Raw genomic sequence first — 25,852 nt, 5'->3', positions numbered from 1 at the left:
TTAAAAGATCCGGCATGTGGTTTTCGGTAACAGCCCACACAAGAGGCATGGAGTGTGTTGTGTACCTCCAATCAAGTTGATTTGCTAATTTTCATCGAGATTGGTATTATATTGGCTTAGATATGGTGATAGGGAGATTTGAATTTAACACTGAGCTTCATTCAATCCCTATAATATTATAGTACTATCATCCTATAATAGACGCGCAAATAACCGATACTCCCGAGACACCACTTTTATTTGAGTTCAGCAAAGTGCATTAATTATTCAAATGAAAATAATATCTTTTAAAAAATGTAGCTTGGAGTGAAAAAAAATCTATCACATTGTTGTTTCAACCTTGCTCTAAGAACACAATTACAGATGCATCCCTGTAGGCAGGGATTAAGAGAAAGTGACTTGTAGCAGGATAAATAATAATAATAATAATAATATACAACAATAATAATAATAGTAAACCGTATAGCAGCAGCATAAGTGGTGGGTGGGTGTTTGCATGGTGGTGAGAGTGTGAGTGTGTGTGTAATAGTGTCAGTGTAGGCATGATAGGCAGATAATTTTGTATGTATAGTGTATGTGGACACACCTTCAAATTAGTGGAATAGGATGCCACCTTTCCAACAAGTCAGTTTGTCAAATGTCTGTCCTGCTAGAGCTGCGCCGGTCAACTGTAAGTGCTGTTATTGTGAAGTGGAAACGTCTAGGAGCAACAACGGCTCAGTCGCGAAGTGGTAGGCCACAGAAGCTCACAGAACGGGACCGCCGAGTGCTAAAGCACGTAACGCGTAAAAATCGTCTGTCCTCAGTTGCAACACTCACTACCGACTTCCAAACTGCCGCTGGAAGCAACGTCAATAACTTTTCGTTGGGAGCTTCATGAAATGGGTTTCCATGGCCGAGCAGCCACACACAAGCCTAAGATCACCATTCACAATGCCAAGCGTCGGCTGGAGTGGTGTAAAGCTCACCACCATTGGACTCTGGAGCAGTGGAAACGCGTTCTCTGGAGTGACGAATCACGCTTCACCATCTGGCAGTCCGGCAGACGAATCTGGGTTTGGCAGAGGCCAGGAGAACGCTACCTGCCCAAATGAATTGTGCCAACTATAATAGTCTGGGGCTGTTTTTCATGGTTTGGGCTAGGACCCTTAGTTCCAGTGAAGGGAAATCTTAACGCTACAGCAAACAATGACATTCTAGACAATTCTGTGCTTCTAACTTTGTGGCAACAGTTTGGGGAAGGGCCTTTCCTGTTTCAACATGACAATACCCCCGTGTACAGAAAGGGTTTGTCAAGATCGGTGTGGAAGAATTTGACTGGCCTGCACAGAGCCCAGACATCAACCACCTTTGGGATGAATTGGAACGCCGACTGTGAGCCAGGCCTAATCGCCCAACATCAGTGCCCCTAATGCTCATGGCTAAATGGAAGCAAGTCTCTGCAGCAATGTTCCAACAGTTCGTGGAAAACCATCAAAGAAGAGTGGAGGCTGTTATAGCAGCAAAGGGGGGGGCAACTCCATATTAATGCCCATGATTTTGGAATGAGACGTTTGACGAACAGATGTCCAAATTGTTTTGGTCATGTAGTGTATATAGTACATGTAAACAGGGCTGACAAGTGACTGGTAGCAGAAATATATAAATACTTATGGTAATATACTAATGGTAATACATACAAGATTACAACCAATTGACTACAGCATTACCCCAAAAATGGAAGAAGCAGGTGGCAGCGGGAGGAGGTAGGGAACTGTTCTGTCTTCCCAATATAAAGGATCAAAACTGGCGGAGGAACAAAAATAGCATAAATAGGAAAGTATACCAGTTTAATTTGAGGACCAGGATTTTGAAAACTGTGCCTTACAGATTGCTGGGAAGAGATTTCTGGTGTACCGTTTCATGCGGTACACCATGCATGTATGAGTTGATATATAAAACGATACAAGATTCAAGACTAAAATTATTACATAGAATTCTTGCCACCAATTTTTGGGGGGAAAATTTGGGGCATACAATCATCTCAGCTCTTCAGATTATTGTGTGAGGATACACAGTCAAAATATCATTATGTTCTGGTATTGCCCTCAGGTAGCCCGTTTCTGGTCCCAGGTTCAGGAATGGCTGAAAAAAGCATAACATTAATGTAAAATTGACCCTAGAAATAGCATTGTTGGGAGATCTGGAGAGACATGGTCAGTCAATTACTAATGTACTAATACTCTTAGTAAAAGTATTTATCTTCAACTCGCAATCTGTGGATTCTATTCGATTAGATTGGAGACAAGTGGGAGTGGACTTGCTGGGCTGGGGATAGAATGACGGGTCCCAGTTTTTGACCTTGTGAGAGATCTGTCAACGTGCTCTTGAGCAGGGCGTTGACCCTGGTTGCTTCTGTGGGTTGCTCTGGGTGGGAATCTGTTAGTTGTCTGAATGTCATGTAAATGTTAAGCGGCTTCACTGCAAGTAGAGTGTATGTTTTAATATTCAATAATAAACATTTTAAAAAATCATTTTAGCAGCGTATGTGTGAGGGAGAGCAGTAGTTGTTAGCCATTTAACAGTCTTATGGCCAGGGGATAGAAGCAGTTTAAGAGTCTGTTGGTCTAAGCCTTGATGCACCGGTACTGCCGGATAGGAGCATGGAGAACAGTACAATGTGCTTTTAAATGTGATTGTTTGCTGAGAGCATTTATTCTTGATTTAATTTCCATGGAACACCTCGACGTTCAGAGTGTATCTGCCACTTTGTTCATATCTAGTGCTTTATTCTTTCTAATTGTGACCGATTGTCATAATCCATATGTCCAAAGACAGAATAGAATGGGAGACAATTTGAATACAGTCTTAGGCAAGTCCAATTCCTACATTTCCAGTTACTTATAACTGAACATTGTGATCCAACTGTAAAGTGAAGCATTGCACCATGTGGTAAGAGGCAGTGAACCATTTACTGCGCTTGATTCACTAGAACATGTTCTGATATAATCTCTCACAGAGGGAGGCAAAAGGACAATTCAGAGAACAGATGGAAGAAAACAGGTTTCAGAACAAAAAGATAACAAGCCCTGTATGAGGCCGGATATTGAGAGCTAAGTAACGTGTGAAAACCTAGGACTATACAGTGAGGGGAAAAAGTATTTGATCCCCTGCTGATTTTGTACGTTTGCCCACTAACAAAGAAATGATTAGTCTATAATTTTAATGGTAGGTTTATTTGGTGAGATCTTGCATGGAGCCCCAGGCCGAGGGAGATTGACAGTTCTAGGCCACTCCAGGACCTTTTAATGGATTTCTTTGTTGTTATTCTGTCTCTCACTGTTCAAATAAACCTACCATTAAAATTATAGACTGATCATATCTTTGTCAGTGGGCAAACGTACAAAATCAGCAGGGGATCAAATACTTTTTTCCCTCACTGTATGTATTGTCTATTTTTAGTTTAATCCTAGGTTGAATTTAAACAATAGCTGTTGATGACTTCCCAAATGCTATACAGTCCTAAATAGTATCATTGATGATATATGATTGATACAGTATGGTTACATTTCATTTGCTCTGTTAAACCTACACTTCGGAATGACTTTGATAGCACCAGTGAATCTATTAAATGGAGATTTTTCAACAATCAACATCACGATAGCACATTGGTAACAGTTGGTGACAGATATCAAAACTAAGCAGGACGGGGCTTGGTTAAAACCCTGGATGGGAAACAAGGCTATCTATAGGTAGATCAACTTTCCAGTAGGATGTGGTGCCCAGCCTATAGTTTTTTTCTTATAATGGACATTACATTGAAGATCTGACATTGTTTCAAAGGTACAAATTCAACATATTTTATACAAGGTTTGTCAATGTTTGTCAATGTTAGCTAAAAAGACTGGTATCCAGACTGCAAACAAGCATCCTTTTCTCAAATGTTCTCATTTAAAACAAATTCAGTGTAGCTTGTGCCATCATACAAGCTCAAAATGGTTGTTAATGTGTCATATGTTTAACAGCATGGAACACTTTAGCAAATTTGGATAACAAGCTTTTGTGGCAATGTGGTTCAGTGAACTCATTTTTACAATCAATACAAATAATACAAAAAAATCTAAGTTCATAAAGGAGAGGACATGTTAGTCCCCCCCCCCAATCTCCCATTAACTGCTCTTGTAATTCAAGTCTCTTTCAGAATGTTTATCTGCAATGTCAATGAATTGATGTAACTAAACATATTTAGTTTATATTTAGTTTATACTCAGCCCAGTCAAAACTGTTCGCTGCTCTGGCACCCAAATGGTGGAACAAGCTCCCTCACGACGCCAGGACAGCGGAGTCAATCACCACCTTCCGGAGACACCTGAAACCCCACCTCTTTAAGGAATACCTAGGATAGGATAAAGTAATCCTTCTAACCCCCCCCCCCCCCTCTGGGTAAGAGCGTCTGCTAAATGACTTAAATGTAAATGTAATATTTACCAGGGAGAAGCAATTGTGCTGCATGGTCTCTTTTTTATGGCTCTTTTTATCCTGGTGGTGACAGCAGCATAACACACACACACAGGTTGAAGATTCATTACATGAAAACATGAGGCAGAAATTAAACGGGTTGTTAAGCAGCATCAACACATTGCTATTGTGCAAGACTTTGCCTGATAACAATCATCAATCTTGTAGGTACTAGCGCTGGGCGATATACCGGTATGTATGCACGGACCGGTTTGGGTTTTTCCTTTACCTTCTAAGGGTATTTTAATGTTTGGTTTGTTAAATGTGATACGCCGTTTGTAACGCCCATAGTTTACTCCGCTACTTGAGTCATCCCTCTCAGCTCTCTCTCCATGCCGCTTTCCACAGACCTAGCCCCGTCCCGTCACTCAAGGAGCGAGTTCGTTGTTGCTTGACGAGACACTTTCGTTCAGTCTGCATGGAACAATGCAACAATGTTGATGACAACGATGTTGTTTCCACTTTGATCTTAATATACATCCACAAGCGTACTATAATTACAATATTAGTTTGTGTTTCTTACATCTGCAAACAGCTAGTTTGTATTTTCTTAGCAAGTTAAGCTAAATCGTTTTAGCCACTGATGCTAATCACTAGTTAGCTAACTAGCTAATAAAAGTGCTGAGTCAGAGCAAACGTAGCTAGGTAATACAGCCTGATACCAGTGCTGGTGGAGGCTTAAATCAGCATGCTGTTTGTGCAACAGTATATTCTAAATCAAAGAGGAATAGGCGAAGCATGAATATGTTGGCTATATGAATAAAGATTTAACGTAGCCAAAGATTATAGGGTCCCCTAGGAAACACTGAACATTCCTTTGGTTCCTACCCTGTCACAATAACTCATCCATGGCATTTTCATTCGTTGTCATGTCAAACAACACTGTATTCAAAGTGCCCATTATTATTTACATTCTAACTATAGAATTATAATAAACATTCTATTTCCATGATTCCAAAAGTTCACCCAAGGGTTTTGATCTAAATCGCAATATTTGGTTAAAAATAAGGCCTAGTATTTTTGCCCATATCATGGCAGTGTGGAAATTATCTCAAATGAGTGCAGGAACGGCCGAAATTGATGCAAATGTAGGAAATTATTTTAGGTTGAAGTTCAACTGAACATTATAAAACAATCAGAATGGAGAAAGACCCATTGAAATGATTTAGAATATATGTGTTTCCACCCTAGGGTCACACACTACTCATAAAGCAAATTTAGAACTTTTATTAATCAAAAACATAAAATATAGTGAAATACCGTCACACTGTCAAAAATGTGAATTTTGCCCATATCACCCAGCCCTAGTAGGTACTATGCCAAGAAACCGATCAAACTTGGTTATGCCATCAAAATAAATGCAGAAAAAACAACAGACATTGAGCATTAAGCTTCTGAGTAGAAGGTTTGCAAAATTCTGTAAATTTCCCCAAATTCCTAGATTTTTCAGAAAAACCAAACAATGTTGAGAACGTTCTTAGAAATAGATTTCTAAAAAAAAACTGTGAATTTAGGAACATTTCCCGAATTTTGCAATCCTGAGTGCGAGTAGCTCATAAGTGTCCTACCTTGAACTCCTTCTCGATGTTAGCCAACTTGGTCAGTTCATTGCTGAGCTCCAGCGCGGTGAGCACCGGGTCCTCGCTAGACAGCGAAAGGTAAGCCGGGCTAGCCAGGCCCCGGTAGGCATTGATGCGCAAACGTGAGTGGCTGAAAGCGTCTTTGACCTGTTTCTCGGTGCATTCTGGGCACTTGCAAAAGTAGTCATGTGGCCGCTCAATGCGCGCGCCCTTCAACAGCAGCATGTGTACCACCTCGTACTTCTGGCAGTGTGCAGCCAGAATGATGGGGGTGATGTCGGGCGAGAAGCGTGTGCCATCCTCGTCATACGAGTAGAAGTCATCGTCCTGCAGTTCACACGGACTCCGCGTCAGCCGCTCGCTGGCTTGGAAGGATGGATGGGCCAAGATGGCTTCCACGATCCTGACATACCCTTTCGAGATAGCCAGGAGTAAGGCGTCACCGATGCGTGCCAGGTTGTCCCTCCGCAAGAGCAGTTCCATCACCTCCTGATGCTCGTTGCCGACCGCAAGCTGCAATGCGTTCTGGCCCATGTAGTCCACACAGTTGACATTGAGCGTGGTGGACTCCTCCAGCATCTTGCGGACCACAGGGATGTTGCCGTACTCGGCGGCGTCCAGAAAGCGCTCCTCCTCGGCGGTCATAATGGTGGTATGGTCGTTGAACATGAAGGCCGGCCCACGCGTCGCTGGTCGACGACCCTTCTCCCGAGCCCCTGTCATCCGCCGGTGGGCGGGGAGCTCAAGTTCCGCCGCCCCTTTCCTTGCAGAGACGGAGAAAACAACATCATGGTTACTTCCTCTGTGAAGAGCCTTGACTTTTGCAAACATACTTACCACCAAGTTGACTACCAAAAAAATAAATAAGAAATTGCCCCTCTACTTGTTAAAACAAGCTGCTTTGTCCTTCAACTATAAATAGATGACTTCAGTTGTCGCCCTATGTTTTACAAAGTCTACTAAACGACCCTTCACCATTCAAAGAGACCAGTAATATAAGCTCGGAGCTAATGTTACGTTCTGGCATAAGGGCTCATCTAGGGCATCATCTTTGCTGTCTGCACAGTCTCTGTTGTTCCTTGACCCACAGCTACGTAATTCCACCACCCCATGCCACCCCTACCTTCACAATAGAATGGAGAGTGGCAGCCGGACAGCAGTGTATTCATTAGAACCCAGCCACCCCAGCCGTCTCAGTGAGAGGTGAGCCAGTGACAGAGCGTCACACAGACTGAGTGAGAAATCCTCCTGGCGTTAATAGCATTTTAATGAAACACAACAGATGCGTGAGTAATACAACTACAGGTTGCACTGAGATATCATGGGTTTCTCAGCCAGGTTTGAATCTGAGCAACTGCTCTTTCCAGAGATGAGAGTCATAGCCATAAAGCCCATTGGATTACATGTTTTTGATTTTGACTTAATAATATCCAAGGGTATTTGGTAAGTATTTGTACAATTAAAATACAATTTTATTTGTCACATACATGTGTTTAGCAGATGTTACAGCGGTTGTAGCGAAATGCTTGTGTTTCTAGCTCCAACAGTGCAGTAATATCAAACAAGGTTTTGTAGGTTTGTATTGAACTCAATGTAATATCAAACAATTTTACAACAATACACACAAATCTAAAGTAAAGGAAAGGAATTAAGAATATATAAATCTTTGGACGAGCAATGTCAGAGCGGCATAGACTAAGATACAGTAGAATAGGATAGAATACAGTATACACAGTTGAAGTTGGAAGTTTGCATACACTTAGGTTGGCGTCATTAAAACTAGTTTTTCAACCACTCCACAAACTTCTTGTTAACAAACTATAGTTTTGGCAAGTCGGTTAGGACATCTACTTTGTGCATGACACAAGTGATTTTTCCAACAATTGTTTACAGATTATAATTCACTGTATCACAATTCCAGTGGGTCAGAAGTTTACATACACATACACTGTGCCTTTAAACAGCTTGGAAAATTCCAGAAAATGATGTCATGGCTTTAGAAGCTTCTGACAGGCTAATTGACATAATTTGAGTCAATTGGAGTTGCAGTCATACCGCTCAGGAAGGAGACACGTTCGTACTTTGGTGCGAAAAGTGCAAATAAATCCCAGAACAACAGCAAAGGACCATGTGAAGATGTTGGAGGAAACAGGTACAAAAGTATCTATATACACAGTAAAACGAGTCCTATATCGACATAACCTGAAAGGCCGCTCAGCAAGGAAGAAGCCACTGCTCCAAAACCGCCATAAAAAAGCCAGACTACGGTTTGCAACTGCACATGGGGACAAAGATCGTACTTTTTGGAGAAATGTCCTCTGGTCTGATGAAACAAAAATAGAACTGTTTGGCCATAATGACCATCGTTATGTTTGGAGGAAAAAGGGGGAGGCTTGCAAGCCGAAGAACACCATCCCAACTGTGAAGCACGAGGGTGGTAGCATCATGTTGTGGGGGTGCTTTGCTGCAGGAGGGACTGGTGCACTTCACAAAACAGATGGCCTCATGAGGAAGAAGAATTATGTGGATATATTGAAGCAAGACATCTCAAGACATCAGTCAGGAAGTTAAAGCTTGGTCGCAAATGGGTCTTCCAAATGGACATTGACCCCAAGCATACTTCCAAAGTTGTGGCAAAATGGCTTAAGGACAACAAAGTCAAGGTATTGGAGTGGCCATCACAAACCCCTGATCTCAATCCCAGAGAAAATTTGTGGGCAGAACTGAGAAAGCGTGTGCGAGCAAGGAGGCCTACAAACCTGACTCAGTTACATCAGCTCTGTCAGGAGGAATGGACCAAAATTCACCCAACTTATTGTGGGAAGCTTGTGGAAGGCTACACGAAACGTTTGACCAAAGTTAAACAATTTAAAGGCAATGCTACCGAATACTAATTGAGTGTATGTAAACTTGGAGCCCACTGGGAATGTGATGAACGAAATAAAAGCTGAAATAAATCACCCTACTATTATTCTGACATTTCACATTCTTAAAATAAAGTGGTAATCCTAACTGACCTAAGACAGGGAATTTTTACTAGGATTAAATGTCAGAAATTGTGAAAAACTTATGTATTTGGCTAAGGTGTATGTAAACTTTCGACTGTATATGGATATATATATTTACCCCAAAAATATGGGGGATTGGAAATGATGCAGACAATTACATTCATGAAAGCAACAATCTATCTGTAATATTAAAGCTGATCAACCCCTCAAAAAAAACATAGCATCCCTCTGTTTGAGCAGGGTGTTTTAGTAGGCTAAGCTAGCTAGCTGCATCTGCTAGCTTAGTAAGTGAAACTGAAAGTTAAAAAAAAAAATGAAATATCTCTCTCTCGCTCTCTTGCTTCTCCTTCATTTTTGAAGAAATTAATTTCTTCAAAACAGTTCAACTATTGTCTTTCTCTCTCTTTGAGTCAGCTACTCACCACATTGTATGCAGTGCAATGCTAGCTAACTGAGGCTTATGCTTTCAGTAGTGATTCATTATCTGATCCTTTGATTGTGTGGACAACATGTCAGTTCATGCTGCAAGAGCTCTGATAGGTTGGAGGACGTCCTCCGGAAGTTGTAATAATTACTGTTTAATCTATGGAAGGGAGTGAGAACCATGAGCCTCCTAAAAATCGAATCAAATCAAATTTTATTGGTCACATACACATACTTAGCAGATGTTATTGTGAGTGTAGCGAAATGCTTGTGTTCCTAGCTCCAACAGTGCAGTAATATCTGACAAGGTTTTGTATTAAACTCAATGTACCCAGACGAGGACAGAAGCTAGCTGTCCTCCGACTACACCATGGTGCTACCCTATAGTGCTGTGGAGGCTACTGTAGACCTTGATTTAAAAACAGCGTGTTTTAATACATTTGGTGACGTGAATATATTAGTATAGTTTTATCTAAAAATGATCACTTTTTTAGTTTTACAATATACATTTTTATGAAATTCACTGGGGAGGATGGTCCTCCCCTTCCTCCTCTGAGGAGCCTTCATCGTTCCAAATGCATCCATTTGAGGCGAATGCTGTGGCAGAAAAAAAATTGACTCCCATTTCTGAACAGGGTAAGGTGTAAGTCAAAAAGTCTTAATGCGAATAGAGTCCATACTTCTGATGCAAAAATATCAACATTACAGAATACAAAATGCATGCAAACGGAGAAGGAAAATACATGTTGCATAACATAACAACAAACAAACCAAGAAAAGGCTAATACACTGGTGTTGAAACTAGAGCTGACCCCAATTAGTCGACTGGTCGATTGTTTGGTTGATTGTTTGATCAATTGGCTGTTGGTCAACCAATTTTTTGTTGTTGTGCTGGAGCAGTAGCAAATATATTTTTTTTTAAACGATGGGACACGAGACCCCTGTCTGATTCGCGCCCATCTCAGTGAACTAATCCATTGCGGAGGCTGCGTGGATGACACAGTCGATGAAGGGGAGTGTGAATGCTCTGGATAAGAGCTTCTGCTAAATGACGTAAATGTAAATGTAAAAATGAATGCGCTCTCTCCCCCCAATTTGTGCACATTCATTGTTTAATGACTTCGTTGTGTCAATTGTTTGCATTTGATTGTTAGTGTCTATCAATTCCCCATTACATACAATGTATCACCAGTAGCACATTTACAGTTCATTCCTACAATTTCTAATCTACAATGTTTGTTTTGGTTACGGTCATTTATGTTAATGCATTTAAAATGCTATTATTCCAGTATTTTACCGTCCTCATTGTCGGAGTGGACACGTTGTTTGCAAAGTGCACAACCTATGATTCTGAGAAACAAGTTCTGGTTTATTTCATTTTATTTATGAGTTGTCAATTTAGTCATTGTCTTTGGTTTGGAGCGCTCCTGTCAATGTTGAGTAAGCACCCGATTACGCATAGAAGCAAACCTACCTAATGACCTCTTATCCCTTGCACAAATGTCTACAACTGTGTTATTTCTGAGCTCAATGGCGCAGGAAACTGAGGGCCCAGAATATTTTATACAATTTATTTATTTATTTTATTTAACTAGGCAAGTCAGTTAAGAACAAATTCTTATTTATAATGACGGCCTAGCAAAAGGGAAAAGGCCTACTAAGGGGACGGGGGCTGGGATTAAAAATAAAAAAGTAGGACAAACACACATCACGACTCTTGTGGCGGGCTGGGTGCGTGGTCCGTGTTTCGAGGACGCATGGCTCTCGATCTTCGCCTCTCTCGAGTCCGTAAGTGAGTTGCAGCGATGGAACAAGACTATTACTACCAATTGGAAATCATGAAATTGGGGAGAAAAAGGGGGTAAAAAGTAGGAAAAAGAAAGATAAAAAAACAGAGTATACTGGGGGAGAAGGATACATCTGACCTAACGAGGGGGCAAGATAGACTGGACCTACTGGGAAAGCAGGGAACTCCAGACTTACTTGAGGAAACACTTGGCCTACAAGGAAGACAGGAAACCTAAACCCCACAAGGGATGAATGTACAATCTTCTTCTTCTTTAATAAGGTTTTATTGACGTACTACAACCAAATAGGTGTATTGCTGCCACCTACTGGGTGGAGTAAAAACTGAGATCCTTTAACGAAAAATAAATAAACAATAAAAATAAGACACACTAATACAATTTTCAAAAAACGAAACAAAAGTTAATGTACTCCTTCACTTAGTAAAATGTACTCAGATTCCTACACAGGCTCTGAGGCCTGAGAGGGGGAAGCATCTTCAAACAGCATACCCTTGTTTCAGCCGTGAAATCCTGGAGATCCAAGAATCTTTTAGGCTCTTTGACAGTGATTTCCTGTTTCTTACATTTTTTGTTAGTTAAAATGACTCACCTGCGCAGTAAATCAACCTTCTTCATGATTAGGGTTTCAGGATCTCTCAACCAACTGACATCCACAGACTGTTGGGCATCCACTGCCATAGCTTCACCATCTCTACTCGCTGCTTCGACAATTTTCACTGCCCCTGAATAGTAAACAGTAAACACACTGATAACTTAGTCGGCAGCCAAACTTCGGCATCGGGGAAAGTCACAGGTACAGGCTTGACCTTTTTTACAGTCACAGCTGGTGGGGACACTGACTGGCCTGATACACTGCCTAAGAAAAGGCCTGGACCTGACAAAGCCATTTAGTCACAGCTTTGGCCCCAACTAATTATACAATACAAAGGCCTCAATTGCTATTGTAAGTAGCCTTGTCAGACCCTGAACGGCCCATAAGGCAGGACAAGGAGTCCCCTTGTTGTGTGCAACAGGGAGGGGCAATTCAATGCAAGCTTCACTTGAACAAAGAAATTGATAAAACATTTCTAGCCTGTCTATCTATGGGTAACAGGGTTATCGTCTTCTGCTCAACCTGCTCAGTTTTCAACCACAAAACACCAGAAAATGGCCAAAAAAAGGTAGAACCAGCTCACCTGCTTTTTCACTGTGATTTGACTATTAGATGTTAACTGTTTCATTTGAAAAAAAAAGATTTTAAAAGCAATAGTTTCACCAGAAGGTGGTGCGGGCAGCACAACGAATCACCTGAGACACGCTGCCTGCCCCCCCAGACATCTACAGCACCCGGTGTCAAAGGAAGGCCAAGAAGGACCTCAGCCACAGACTGTTCACTTGGCTACCGTCTGACAGACGTAGACAGTAGAGGTGCATCAGAGCCAAGACAGAGAGACTAAAAAACTGATTCTATTACCAGGCCATCAGACTGTTGAACAGCCATCACTAACCGTTTACCAGGTGATACACACTCACTCACACAAACACACACAAGCCATCACACACACCTTATATTCACATATTCATATGATTTGATATTAAAACAAGAGTTCAGTTCACATAACAGGGTTGACCTTAAAATGAGGGACAGATTGTCTTTTTTTTACCTTGGATCACTCATCTTCAGAAATTACTTTGTCAAAGCAACAACATACCTATGGCTTTACAATGATGTTGAAAACTTGGATAAATGTTGGGATTAAGTGGGTTAAAATATTCCTAGAATTCACAGTGGATGCACTGAGGGGCATGTCAAAATGCAGATTTTTGGCACTTTAGCAAGTCTTTATTCAACCAGTTTCTATTCTGATTCAATCAATTTTCCATGTGGTCCATAATAAAGAGGACTTCATTGAATATATCAGGCTTTTAAAATTCTATATTTGTGTACAATATCTACTTAAAATATCAAAGAGATGCCAAAGGCACTCATTTCGTGGAATGACCCAGTTCATGTTCTTCATGTTTTGTTTTTGTCTAGGCTAAAAACCATAAGACAATGGGAGGTCTTGGAAGGTCACAGATGATCTTCTCAGAGGACAAATGTCACTGCCTGGAGAAATTCATGACCTTTAATTCCTGGGTGGTCGAGGTCCAACAATACTTTCTTGTACTCTGTCAGTGGATATCTTCTGCTGAAAATACTGTCAGAATTCTGTGCCTCTCTCAATATTCTACACACGCAAGTGGCTATTGTGTTGCCATATTGAGAGACCACAAAAAAAAAAAATATCCATGGACTGAAGAAATATACTGCTAAAAAAAATAAAGGGAACACTTAAACAACACATCCTAGATCTGAATGAAATAAATAATCTTATTAAATACTTTTTTCTTTACATAGTTGAATGTGCTGACAACAAAATCACACACAAATAATCAATGGAAATCCAATTTATCAACCCATGGAGGTCTGGATTTGGAGTCACACTCAAAATTAAAGTGGAAAACCACACTACAGGCTGATCCAACTTTGATGTAATGTCCTTAAAACAAGTCAAAATGAGGCTCAGTAGTGTGTGTGGCCTCCACGTGCCTGTATGACCTCCCTACAACGCCTGGGCATGCTCCTGATGAGGTGGCGGATGGTCTCCCGAGGGATCTCCTCCCAGACCTGGACTAAAGCATCCGCCAACTCCTGGACAGTCTGGTGCAACGTGGCGTTGGTGGATGGAGCGAGACATGATGTCCCAGATGTGCTCAATTGGATTCAGGTCTGGGGAACGGGCGGGCCAGTCTATAGCATCAATGCCTTCCTCTTGCAGGAACTGCTGACACACTCCAGCCACACGAGGTCTAGCATTGTCTTGCATTAGGAGGAACCCAGGGCCAACCGCACCAGCATATGGTCTCACAAGGGGTCTGAGGATCTCATCTCGGTACCTAATGGCAGTCAGGCTACCTCTGGCGAGCACATGGAGGGCTGTGCGGCCCCCCAAAGAAATGCCACCCCACACCATGACTGACCCACCGCCAAACCGGTCATGCTGGAGGATGTTGCAAGCAGCAGAACGTTCTCCACGGCGTCTCCAGACTCTGTCATGTCTGTCACGTGCTCAGTGTGAACCTGCTTTCATCGGTGAAGAGCACAGGGCGCCAGTGGCGAATTTGCCAATCTTGGTGTTCTCTGGCAAATGCCAAACGTCCTGCACAGTGTTGGGCTGTAAGCACAACCACCACCTGTGGACGTCGGGCCCTCATACCACCCTCATGGAGTCTGTTTCTGACCGTTTGAGCAGACACATGCACATTTGTGGCCTGCTGGAGGTTATTTTGCAGGACTCTGACAGTGCTCCTCCTTGCACAAAGGCGGAGGTAGCGGTCCTGCTGCTGGGTTGTTGCCCTCCTACGGCCTCCTCCACAACTCCTGATGTACTGGCCTGTCTCGTGGTAGCGCCTCCATGCTCTGGACACTACGCTGACAGACACAGCAAACCTTCATGCCACAGCTCGCATTAATGTGCCATCCTGGATGAGCTGCACTACCTGAGCCACTTGTGTGGGTTGTAGACTCCGTCTCATGCTACCACTAGAGTGAAAGCACCGCCAGCATTCAAAAGTGACCAAAACATCAGCCAGGAAGCATAGGAACTGAGAAGTGGTCTGTGGTCCCCACCTGCAGAACCACTCCTTTATTGGGGGTGTCTTGCTAATTGCCTATAATTTCTACCTGTTGTCTATTCCATTTGCACAACAGCATGAGAAATGTATTGTCAATCAGTGTTGCTTCCTAAGTGGACAGTTTGATTTCACAGAAGTGTGATTGACTTGGAGTTACATTGTGTTGATTAAGTGTTCCCTTTATTTTTTTGAGCAGTGTATATAAATTCTACTAATTCTAATTATATTGGGTCTCCATAGCCTGAGTGCCAGTCTGGTTGTGCTATCATGCCAATTCCTTGTCACTGATTGTCGTGCCCAACAATGAGCTTGACAATGAGCAATGGAGTTGGTAAGAGCACAAACAGATCGGAGACCAGGCTAGGGTCTCTACACCTAAGGCACATATCACATGATGGCAAGGCATACCATTGGCAAGGCATAAAATGGCGTTGGTATCTTAAAATGCAAGATATCCACTTTTGTCGTATTCACAAACTCAACATATACTCAAGGAATATCTAAGTAAATATCAAAATCACAACACACAAGACTTGAGCTATTACTATCCCCAACACAGCAGGGTCGGGGAACTGTGGTAAGTCTACTGTTTGACAGGTTCATTTTAAAGTATTTCTACTGACTTTTCGAACGTCATTTTTAATATACAGCCGTAAACTCAGCTTAGCCTGACAATGTAAGGTGGCACCAGCTCGCTAATCATCAAAAACACCCTAAACACATAGAGTTTACGTCCATAGTTAGAAGGACTTTAAACACTGCATGACTTACCAAAGGCCTGGGCTACATGTAAAGTGGCTTCAGAAAGTATACACACCCCATTACTATTTCCACATTTTGTTGTGTTACAGCTTGAATTTATATTAAATCGATTAGATTTAGATTTTGTGGCACTGGCCTACACAATACCCCATAATGTCAAAGTGTAATTATGTTTTTAGACATTTTTACAAATTAATAAAAAATGAAAAGCTGAAATGTCTTGAGTCAATAAGTATTCAACCCCTTTGTTATGGCAAGCCTAAATAAGTTCAGGAGTAAAAATGAACTTAACAAGTTACATAATACGTTTCATGGACTCACTCTGTGTGCAATAGTGTTTATCAAGATTTTTGAATGACTACCTCATCTCTATACCCCACACATACAATTATATGTAAGGTCCCTCAGTGGAGCAGTGGATTTCAAATACAGATTCAACCACAAAGACCAGAGAGGTTTTCCAATGCCTCGCAAAGAAGGGCACATGTTAGTAGATGGGTAAAAACAAACAGATATTGAATATCCCTTTGTGCACGGTGAAGTTATTAATTACACTTTGGATGGTGTATAAATACACCCAGGCACTACAAAGATACAGGCATCCTTTCTAACTCAGTTGCCGGAGAGGAAGGAAACCACTCAGGGATTTCATCATGATGCCAATACTGACTTTAAAACCGTTACAGAGTTTAATGGCTGTGATAGGAGATAACTGAGGATGGATCAACAACATTGTAGTTACTCCACAATACTAACCTAATTTACACAGTGAAAAGAAAAAAGCCTGTATAGATTAAAAATATTCCAAAACATGCATCCTGTTTGTAATAAGACACTTCAGTAAAACTGAATTTTCTGGGGCAAAGAAATGAACTCCATGTCCTGAATACAAAGTGTTATGTTTGGGGCAAATCCAACACAACACATGTTATGGGTATGCTTGTCATCAGCAGGACTAGGGAGTTTTTTCGGATAATAAGAAACGGAATAGAGCTAAGCACAGGCAAAATCCTAGAGGAAAACCGGGTTCAGTTTGCTTTCCAACAGACACTGGGAGACAAATTCATTTTTCAACAAGGCAAAAACCAATAAACATAAGGACAAATATAGACTGGAGTTGCATATCAAGACGACATTGAATGTTCCTGAGTAGCCTAATTACAGTTTTGACATAAATCGGCTTGAAAATCTATGGCAAGACTTGAACGTGGCTGTCTAGCAATGATCAATAACCAACTTGACAGAACTTTCATACTTTTTAAAAGAATAATGTGCAAATATTGTACAATCCAGATGTGCAAGGCTCTTAGAGACTTACCCAGAAAGACTCACAGCTGTAATCACTGCTAAAGGTGTTTCTAACATGTATTGACACTTAGGGGTGTGAATACTTATGTAAATTAGTAATTTATGTATTTGACTTTTTCAATACATTTGAAAAAACGTCCAAAAACGTTTTCACATTGTCATTATGGGCTATTGTGTGTCGATGTGTATTTGTTATTTAATCCATTTTTAATTCAGGCTGTCACATAACAAAATGTGAAATATGTCAAGCGGTATGAATACTTTCTGAAGACACTGTATTAGCACAAAGCAAGTATCACCAGGATAAGATGGCATAAAGCAGAGTAATCACCCCTGTTAGCACACTTTACATCACCACACATGTGACACATGATAACATCTTAACTCATGGGAAAGATATGGAGAACCTTTGAAGACTGGAGTGGATTTATACACACACATGCACACAGCTAAGTGTATTAGATTTACATACTCCTGATGTATGACTGTTGCAAAATAGACTAGGGAGCTAGTGCTTAGTGGTAATGTCTGGACCACATAAAAACTCTAAGCAATGCCTGTAAATGAGAGAAACATGGATATTGCCAGTGTTAACAATAGAGATTGAGTCATGCTGTCTCTGAGTCGTTTACCTAAAGGATAAGATACTCAAACTTCTCAAAGGTGATCTGTGTGTGGAATGGATTAAGTAATGGTGGGTATTGTTTCATAAAAAAAAAACGATGTAAAAGGATTACACAGGGGTTTAAAATATCAAGGAGAGGAACATAATATAACCTGAATCATCCAAGTTATTTTCTGTCTGCATAGGAACATGAGATTAAATAGAACACCTTCTGTTTGAGCATTACTACATTGTGGAGTGATTTTCAACATGTCACATGAAGTAGTAGACATACACTATACAGTTGAAGTCGGAAGTTTACATACACCTTAGCAAAGTACATTTAAACTCAGTTTTCACAATTCCTGACATTTAATCCTAGTAAGAATTCCCTGTTTTAGGTCAGTTTGGATCACCACTTTATTTTAAGAAAGTCAAATGTCAGAATAATAGTAGAGAGAATGATTTATTTCAGATTTTATTTCTTTCATCACATTCCCAGTGGGTCACAAGTTTACATACACTCAATTAGTAATTGGTAACATTGCCTTTAAATTGTTTAACTTGGGTCAAATGTTTCGGGTAGCCTTCCACAAGCTTCCCACAATAAGTTGGGTGAATTTTGGCCCATTCCTCCTGACAGAGCTGATGTAACTGAGTCAGGTTTGTAGACCTCCTTGCTCGCACACGCTTGTTCAGTTCTGCCCACACATTTTCTATAGGATTGAGGTCAGGGCTTTGTGATGGCCACTCCAATACATTGACTTCGTTGTCCTTAAGCCATTTTGACGCAACTTTGGAAGTATGCTTGTGGTCATTGTCCATTTGGAAGACCCATTTGCGACCAAGCTTCAACTTCCTGACTTATATCTTGAGATGTTGCTTCAATATATCCACATAACTGTCCTTCCTCATGATGCCATCTATTTTGTGAAGTGCACCAGTCCCTCCTGCAGCAAAGCACCCCCACAACATGATGCTACCACCCCCATGCTTCACGGTTGGGATGGTGTTCTTCGGCTTGCAAGCCTCCCCCTTTTCCCTCCAAACATAACGACGGTCATTATTGCCAAAAAGTTATATCTTTGTCTCATCAGACCAGAGGACATTTCTCCAAAAAGTACTATCTTTGTACCCATGAGCAGTTGCAAACCATAGTCTGGCTTTTTTTATGGCGGTTTTGGAGCAGTGGCTTCTTCCTTGCTGAGCGGCCTTTCAGGTTATGTCGATATAGGACTCGTTTAACTGTGGCTATAGATAGATACTTGTGTAACTGTTTCCTCCAGCATCTTCACAAGGTCCTTTGCTGTTGTTCTGGGATTGATTTGCACTTTTCACACCAAAGTACGTTCTTCTCTTGGAGACAGAACGCGTCTCCTTCCTGAGCGGTATGACGGCTGCATGGTCCCATGGTGTTTATCCTTGCATATATTGTTTGTACAGATGAACGTGGTACCTTCAGGCATTTGGAAATTGCTCCCAAGGATGAACCAGACTTGTGGAGGTCTACAATTTTGGTCTTGACTGATTTATTTTGATTTCCCCATGATGCCAAGCAGAGGCACTGAGTTTAAGGTAGGCCTTGAGATACATCCACAGGTACACCTCCAATTGACTCAGATTATGTCAATTAGCCTATCAGAAGCTTCTAAAGCCATGACATCATTTTCTGGAATTTTCCAAGCTGTTTAAAGGCACAGTCAACTTAGTGTATGTAAACTTCTGACCCACTGGAATTGTGATACAGTGAATTATAAGTGAAATAATCTGTCTGTAAACAATTTTTGCAAAAATTACTAGTGTCATGGACAAAGTAGATGTCCTAACCGACTGGCCAAACTATAGTTTGTTAACAAGACAATTGTAGAGTGGTTGAAAAACGAGTTTTAATGACTCCAACCTAAGCGTATGTAAACTTCCGACTTCAACTGTATATACACAAAAACTACGTGGACACCACTTCAAATTAGTGGATTTGGCTACTTCAGACACACCTGTTGCTGACAGGTGTGTAAAATCGAGCACGCAGCCATGCAATCTCCATAGCTAAATATTGGCAGTGGAACGGCCTTACTGAAGAGCTCAGAGACTTTCAACGTGGCACCGTCATAGGATGCCACCTTTCCAACAAGTCAGTTTATCAAATGTCTGCCCTGCTAGAGCTGCCCCAGTCAATTGTAAGTGCTGTTATTGTGAAGTGGAAACATCTAGGAGCAACAACAGCTCAGCCGCGAAGTGGTAAGCGACACAAGCTAACAGAACGGGACCGCTGAAACGCATAGAGCGTAAAAATGATCTGTCCTCGGTTGCAACACTTACTACCGCGTTCCAAACTGTGTAAAGCTTTCCACCATTGGACTCTGGCGCAGTGGAAATGTGTTCTCTGGAGTGATGAATCACGCTTCACCATCTGGCTGTCCGATGGACGAATCTGGGTTTGGCGGTTGCCAGGAGAACGCTACCTGCCCAAATGCATAGTGCCAACTCAAAAGTTTAGTTGAGGAGGAATAATGGTCTGGGGCTGTTTTTCATGGTTCGGGCTAGGCCCCTTAGTTCCAGTGAAGGGAAATCTTAACGCTACAGCATACAATGACATTCTACACGATTCTGTGCTTCCAACTTTTTGGAAAGAGCTCGGGGAAGGCCCTTTCCTGTTGCAGCATGACAATGTCCCCATGCACAAAGTGAGGTCCATACAGAAATGGTTTGTCCAGATTGGTGTGGAAGAACTTGACTGGCCTGCACAGAGCCCTGACCTCAACCCCACTGAACACCTTTGGGATGAATTTCAACGCCGACTGTGAGCCAGACCTAATCGTCAAACATCAGTGCCTGATCTCACTAATGCTCTTGTGGCTGAATGGAAGCAAATCCCCACATCAATGTTCTAACATCTAGTGGAAAGCTTTCCCAGAACAGTGGAGGCTGTTATTGAAGCAAAGGGGGGACCAACTCCATTTAATGGCCATGATATTGTAATGAGATACACACACGTTACTCAATCATTGTACCCACACTGCGTCAACAAGCATCTGCGTAGCCAGTCTTGGTTCTATTTGTGACGCGCTGCAAGTCCCGCCTCCCCCATCTCCTTATTGGTTTTTAGGAGCATATACTGTACCCACGTGGGTGATTGAAAGATCAACTGAGGTCCACACTCCAATTGGTGGTGGTAATGCACCTTAAAATTGGTTGCCAACCACCATATAAAGTCCAAAGAAGAAGGAGAAGCCTGATTGAGGAGAGATTACTAGAAACAAACTCTGTTTCCCCTTTTAGCTGTGGATTAATTGTAGGAGTAGATGACCTTGTGCATTTCAGGTAAAATAACAACCCAATGTTTATATCCCAGGACAAATTTGCAAGCAACAGCAAGCTAGGTAGCTAAATTCTCATACATGTTTAATGCTTTTCGACCTGTCCCCAAATTAATATAGTTGGTTCAGAGTTCGTTTTGATTTTTCAACCTGTGTGTCCTGATCGCGTCTGGTGTGGGTGGACAAAATGAACATGCGGTGGCGCAAGGGACGCGGTCTAGATCAGCATGTCATGCATTATCAACCAAACTGATGCTCTCTTGTCTGCACAATGTCATGTGTGACAAGCGAACGAAGTGCCGCAAGTATTGTCACAAACGCTGCCAATGTCCAAAAATGCAGCTAGATTACGATAATAGGCTATATAATTCTACATTTGGGTTTGGCCGAAAACAACATCATTGCACTATTAGCTACCAGTTCAAAGCTTCGTATCGGAGGACTTTATATAACATGTCAGTGCAACAAATGTGAATAGTCTTGATCTTCGAAGAGGACATGACAAATTATGATTTTTCATCGGACCAAAGGCAGAAAAGTTCATTTTAAAGTAGCCTGTGTCATAAAATAATTCATGACATTTCAACAGTTGGAAGTAAACATGTTAATCCACACAAAGATAGTATCCTACCTCAGTTCCCGTACCGACGTTATCAAGCCTAAAATGAGTTTTCCATAGACAGTAGGCTAGTTTACTCACATATTATAAGCACAATATCCCGACGAGTTCCGGACTTTTTGGACGGACATTAGGTCATGTGCATTCGCGCCGTCGTTTTCCTCTATCCAGCACTGTTCATCCTCCTCTTCGAAGAACGATACTCTCTTGTGATACATTCTGGCCTTCGTTAACATATGGGCAGTAGTGACTCTCTCTACCGTCTCATTGTTTTGTGACAAACTTCCGAAGTCAAGCACGTCAGTTTGGACTTCAGAATGAAGCCGGCGTGTGCTTGAGTTCTCAGCCAGCCCTACCGTCTATTTCCCCAGGTCGTTGTACAACTCCGGGCTAGTCTGCAAAAGTCAATTTAGGAGGTTGTAGTGGTCCAGCCCATTTCTGCCAAATGAACGCTCATCAATCACCGTCTTCATCTTCACCACTGCCACCACCACCACTAGGCTACTATAATCACACGAGTAACAGGTGAAGTGTTTGCCTTGGTACTGAAAGATGTTTGCTTGCTTTACATTATTGCTTTCTTTGAATTATAAATCCCCGATCTGTTGGTTTGATGTAGCGCTCAGCCATGTGAATACTAGTGCAGCACTCTTACGGCAATCTAGTCTGCTTCTAATTTGCTTCTCAGCTTCTAGAGTGGTTGTACTTTCTTATGGAAGTATGTATGCGCGGTGGCACCATATCCCCCAAGGTACTGTTACATGACTCAAACAGGCATACTGTACATGAAATATGCGGTAGTAAACGATAGATATAAAACGCTTAATTACTGGCCACCTCTGGGGGATGTGTGAAATGTTTGACTCCAAAGGTCGTGAGTGACAATAGAAAAACGCTATAGTAGACCTTAAAACTCTTTAAAAAAAATGATATAAAATATATATTTAAAGTCTAAATCGTTGGGGGGGGGGGGGGGGTTCTAAACTGACAAATGGAATTGTTTTAAGATGGTCATACTATGGATCATTTGGCTATTTGAATTAGAGTTTTAGGACACCTTTAGGTATATAAAAAAATATGACAAAATTATTTGATAAAATTGTGATTTTGGCCTTTACAACTAAAGCCCATAGAAACACATTGAATAACACATTCAAGGACAGTAAAAAAAATCATCAGAAGAAATAAGGTTTTGAAGTGTGTCCTAAATCTAGGAGATATTTAAAAAAAACTCTGAGAATATTTTGGATATTTTTAACACATAATTATTTAATCCCATTTTTTGGGTAGGCACAAAACTACCTTCATACTTCCATTTGTTTTTTAAAACAGGTGCCGGTTACCTTCAGACGGGTCCCGTGACACTTGTGGTCCCTGAGCAAAACGGATGGATTTTGATGGGAATTTTTTTGCACTGGTGCGTCAATCGACTCTAGGGGGTTAAATGCGTCTGAGATGCATTTAAATATATTGCATAGGGCGGCGCACAATTGTCCCACCGTTGTCTGGGTTAGGGGAGGGTTTGGCCGGGGGGCTTTACTTAACTCATCGCGCTCTAGCTACTCCTTGTGACTGCAAGCTAATTTCGGTCGTCAGTTGAATGGTGTTTCCTCCAAGACATTGGTGCAGCTTTCTTCCTGGTTAATCGAGTGGGTGATTAAGAAGTGCGGCTTGTCGGGTCATGTTTCGGAGGACGCATGACTCAACCTTCGCCTCTCCTGAGCCCGTTAGGGAGTTGCAGCAACGAAACAAGATCGCAATTGGATATCAAAAAGTTGGGGAGAAAAAGGGGGGCATTTTTTGTTGTTGTTAAAATATTGTCAGTATTGCAATTTTGCAGTGGTGGAAAAAGTACCAAATTGTCATTCTTGAGTAAAAGTAAAGATACCTTAATAGAAAATGACTCAGGTAAAAGTTAGTAAAATACTATTTGAGAAAAAGTCAAAATACTTTAAAGTATTTTTATTTAAGTACTTTACGTCGCTGCAATTTTGATGTGAATTCGATTAATTATGTTGAAACCCTGTGGCAAGACATGCAGCTCTCATTTCAGCACCAAAGACAGATCAACTCAATACAGCAGAGCGCTGTTCATTTCAGAACCATGGACAGCTCCACTACGTACCAAATTGGCCATTCATCAACATAGACGGCAAGGTGTACTATAGTAGCATGTTGGCTATTACAGTACCATGGACAATGCCACTAAGCATCTTGTTGACAACTCTAGCACCATAGATAGCTCTGTGTACTATAGCTCAATTGTTTCCCATTTCAGCACCATGGACAACTCGACTCCCACATCTGGTCATTTCAGATCCCTGGACCGCTCCTCTCACCACAGTAGCCTGCTCACCAAGGACAGCACTGCAGCATTTCTTACTCAGCACACCTGTGCAGCTGATCAGCATTTGTCTGCCCATCCACACTATATGGTACAAAGTTAGCTAAGCTATTTTGTTTACTCCAATTGAACACCAAAGGGGTTGGAGGATATATTCACTTGCATGCTGCAAGTGTCTGTCTTGGGAAACATGAACTTTTTCAGACAACAAACAGATCATCCTATGCAGAGATTTGCAGCACAGTGCAGATGGTACCACTGCTAAAATATGTAAGGGATTCAAATCAATATACTGCGTTTGAATTATTGTGCAACTGCATGCCTCATTAATAAACCAATGCCAGGTATATCAGATCATATTTTGAGGGTGGACAGCAGTAGTCATAAGTCACTCGAAGGCTGCTTAGAAGAAGTAGCAGAAGAGGATGTGACAATAGAGAGCTGCCACTCCCAGATCTCACAACCTCTATGCTGTCTTCTGATGAGGACAAAGAGCACAACGGGCACCAGAGGAGTCCAGGGGGTCCAGAGCAGGAAGAGGAAGATCGACATCCTGTCATCCCTGGCAGAAAGGATATAATTTATGGTGTTCCTGGCACCTCGAACATCAACGCAAGCAGAGAAATCTCTGTGGGCACACATTTGGGCCAATGCCAAGTTGGCGTTCTCACTCAAATCTTTCAACATGTGCTGCTAACTGGATTAAGGTTAATGAACAATATGAATGGACATATCAGAAGCAGGGGCGAAAATCTGATATCAACTTTGGGGGGGACAATTACATGACATTTTCTCAAGAGCAATTCCTGAGGGGGACACCAAAAGTAGTGCTGTAACACATAGCCTACATTGTAATATGGTAAATGTATATTGAGGAACCAAAGAAATAAGGTGTTTGCCGTACTCCTAACTACCGGTACCCAAAACTACACAACTAATCACAACAGCAATACCATTGCCTTTAACAAATCTTAGTTCAGTCACCAGTTTAAGTTGAGAGTGGGGGTATCCATGGCATTTTCCAATTATGTTCCTATTTTACAAGTAAAAAAAATGGAGAACCTTTCATAATGTTGCCAAACAAAGACTCAACAAACTTACCTGAGACTCCCTGTCTCTGCCAGTCTGTCCCTGCATATCTGTCCCCAACTCTGCTGTCTGTGTGCCATCTGTTGCCTACTCTGCCTAATGACATCATTGTGAAACATTTCCATTAGAATTTCATTTCTTTCTTATGAACATTTTATCAACTAGTCTTTGAGATATTAGGCTACTAGGGTTCTTACTTTGCGTTTTGGTGTACTGAAAAATACTCTGATGTCCGTCTTTTATTTTTCTGCCATTTTTCTACCTGGCTGGCTGGCTACACACACACACACACAGTGTGTAGGTTATTTACAGTAGGAGATGGGCTTCTATCATCTTATCTTTTATCATTCTATTTGGGCTTCGATCTAAAAGGTAGCTAGCAAATGTGAAACGGATTAAAATGACAAGAGTTGACAGCTGTATGAGTTCACCATTTACACAACATATGCTGCAACCTTTTGTAATTTTAATAGTTTCTTTCATATTGGCTGGCTTCCAACAATAGCTGAATTTGCAAAGCTAGCGAGCACCAATTCAGTTTCAGTGGTGTTTGCTATAATCTTTGCTACCCGGGTTAAATAAAATAAATAAATAAAAGTTCCCTTGCGACAATTTAGCTTTTGCAACGAGACCATTAAATATATTTAAGAAAATGGTAGAAGAGAGTGTAGTTCTGTTCAGTTTGGACTTCAGTTTATCGCTAACCTTATCACAGGGACTTTGAAGCACTAACTTACATCATCTGCATGCTGATCTCGGAATAAATTGACGATAGCAAAGAATCCATCTTTGATGAGGCCACATAAATGGAATATGTACTAGCTAGCTTAATAGTT

The 25,852-nt window shown here is 41.4% G+C and overlaps 1 protein-coding gene across 1 annotated transcript in view; it reads right to left on the bottom strand.

Moving 5' to 3' along the window:
• LOC106611533 (short transient receptor potential channel 3) overlaps positions 1 to 22,093 on the bottom strand; it is a 98,881-nt gene extending 76,788 nt beyond the window's left edge. The window contains exons 1-3 of the mRNA XM_045723839.1: positions 21,665 to 22,093; positions 6,066 to 6,840; positions 4,468 to 4,518 (exon numbers count right to left, since the gene is read on the bottom strand). Coding sequence (XP_045579795.1) covers positions 4,468 to 4,518; positions 6,066 to 6,840; positions 21,665 to 21,819 — 981 coding nt within the window. The 5' untranslated portion in view covers positions 21,820 to 22,093. The remainder of the gene's footprint in view (positions 1 to 4,467; positions 4,519 to 6,065; positions 6,841 to 21,664) is intronic.
• Positions 22,094 to 25,852: the final 3,759 nt, after the last annotated feature.

Source organism: Salmo salar, chromosome ssa09 (assembly GCF_905237065.1).
Source record: "Salmo salar chromosome ssa09, Ssal_v3.1, whole genome shotgun sequence".
Lineage (NCBI taxonomy): Eukaryota > Metazoa > Chordata > Actinopteri > Salmoniformes > Salmonidae > Salmo > Salmo salar.
The sequence above is the reverse complement of the archived record's forward strand: the minus strand, read 5'-3'. Positions and strand labels throughout refer to the sequence as shown.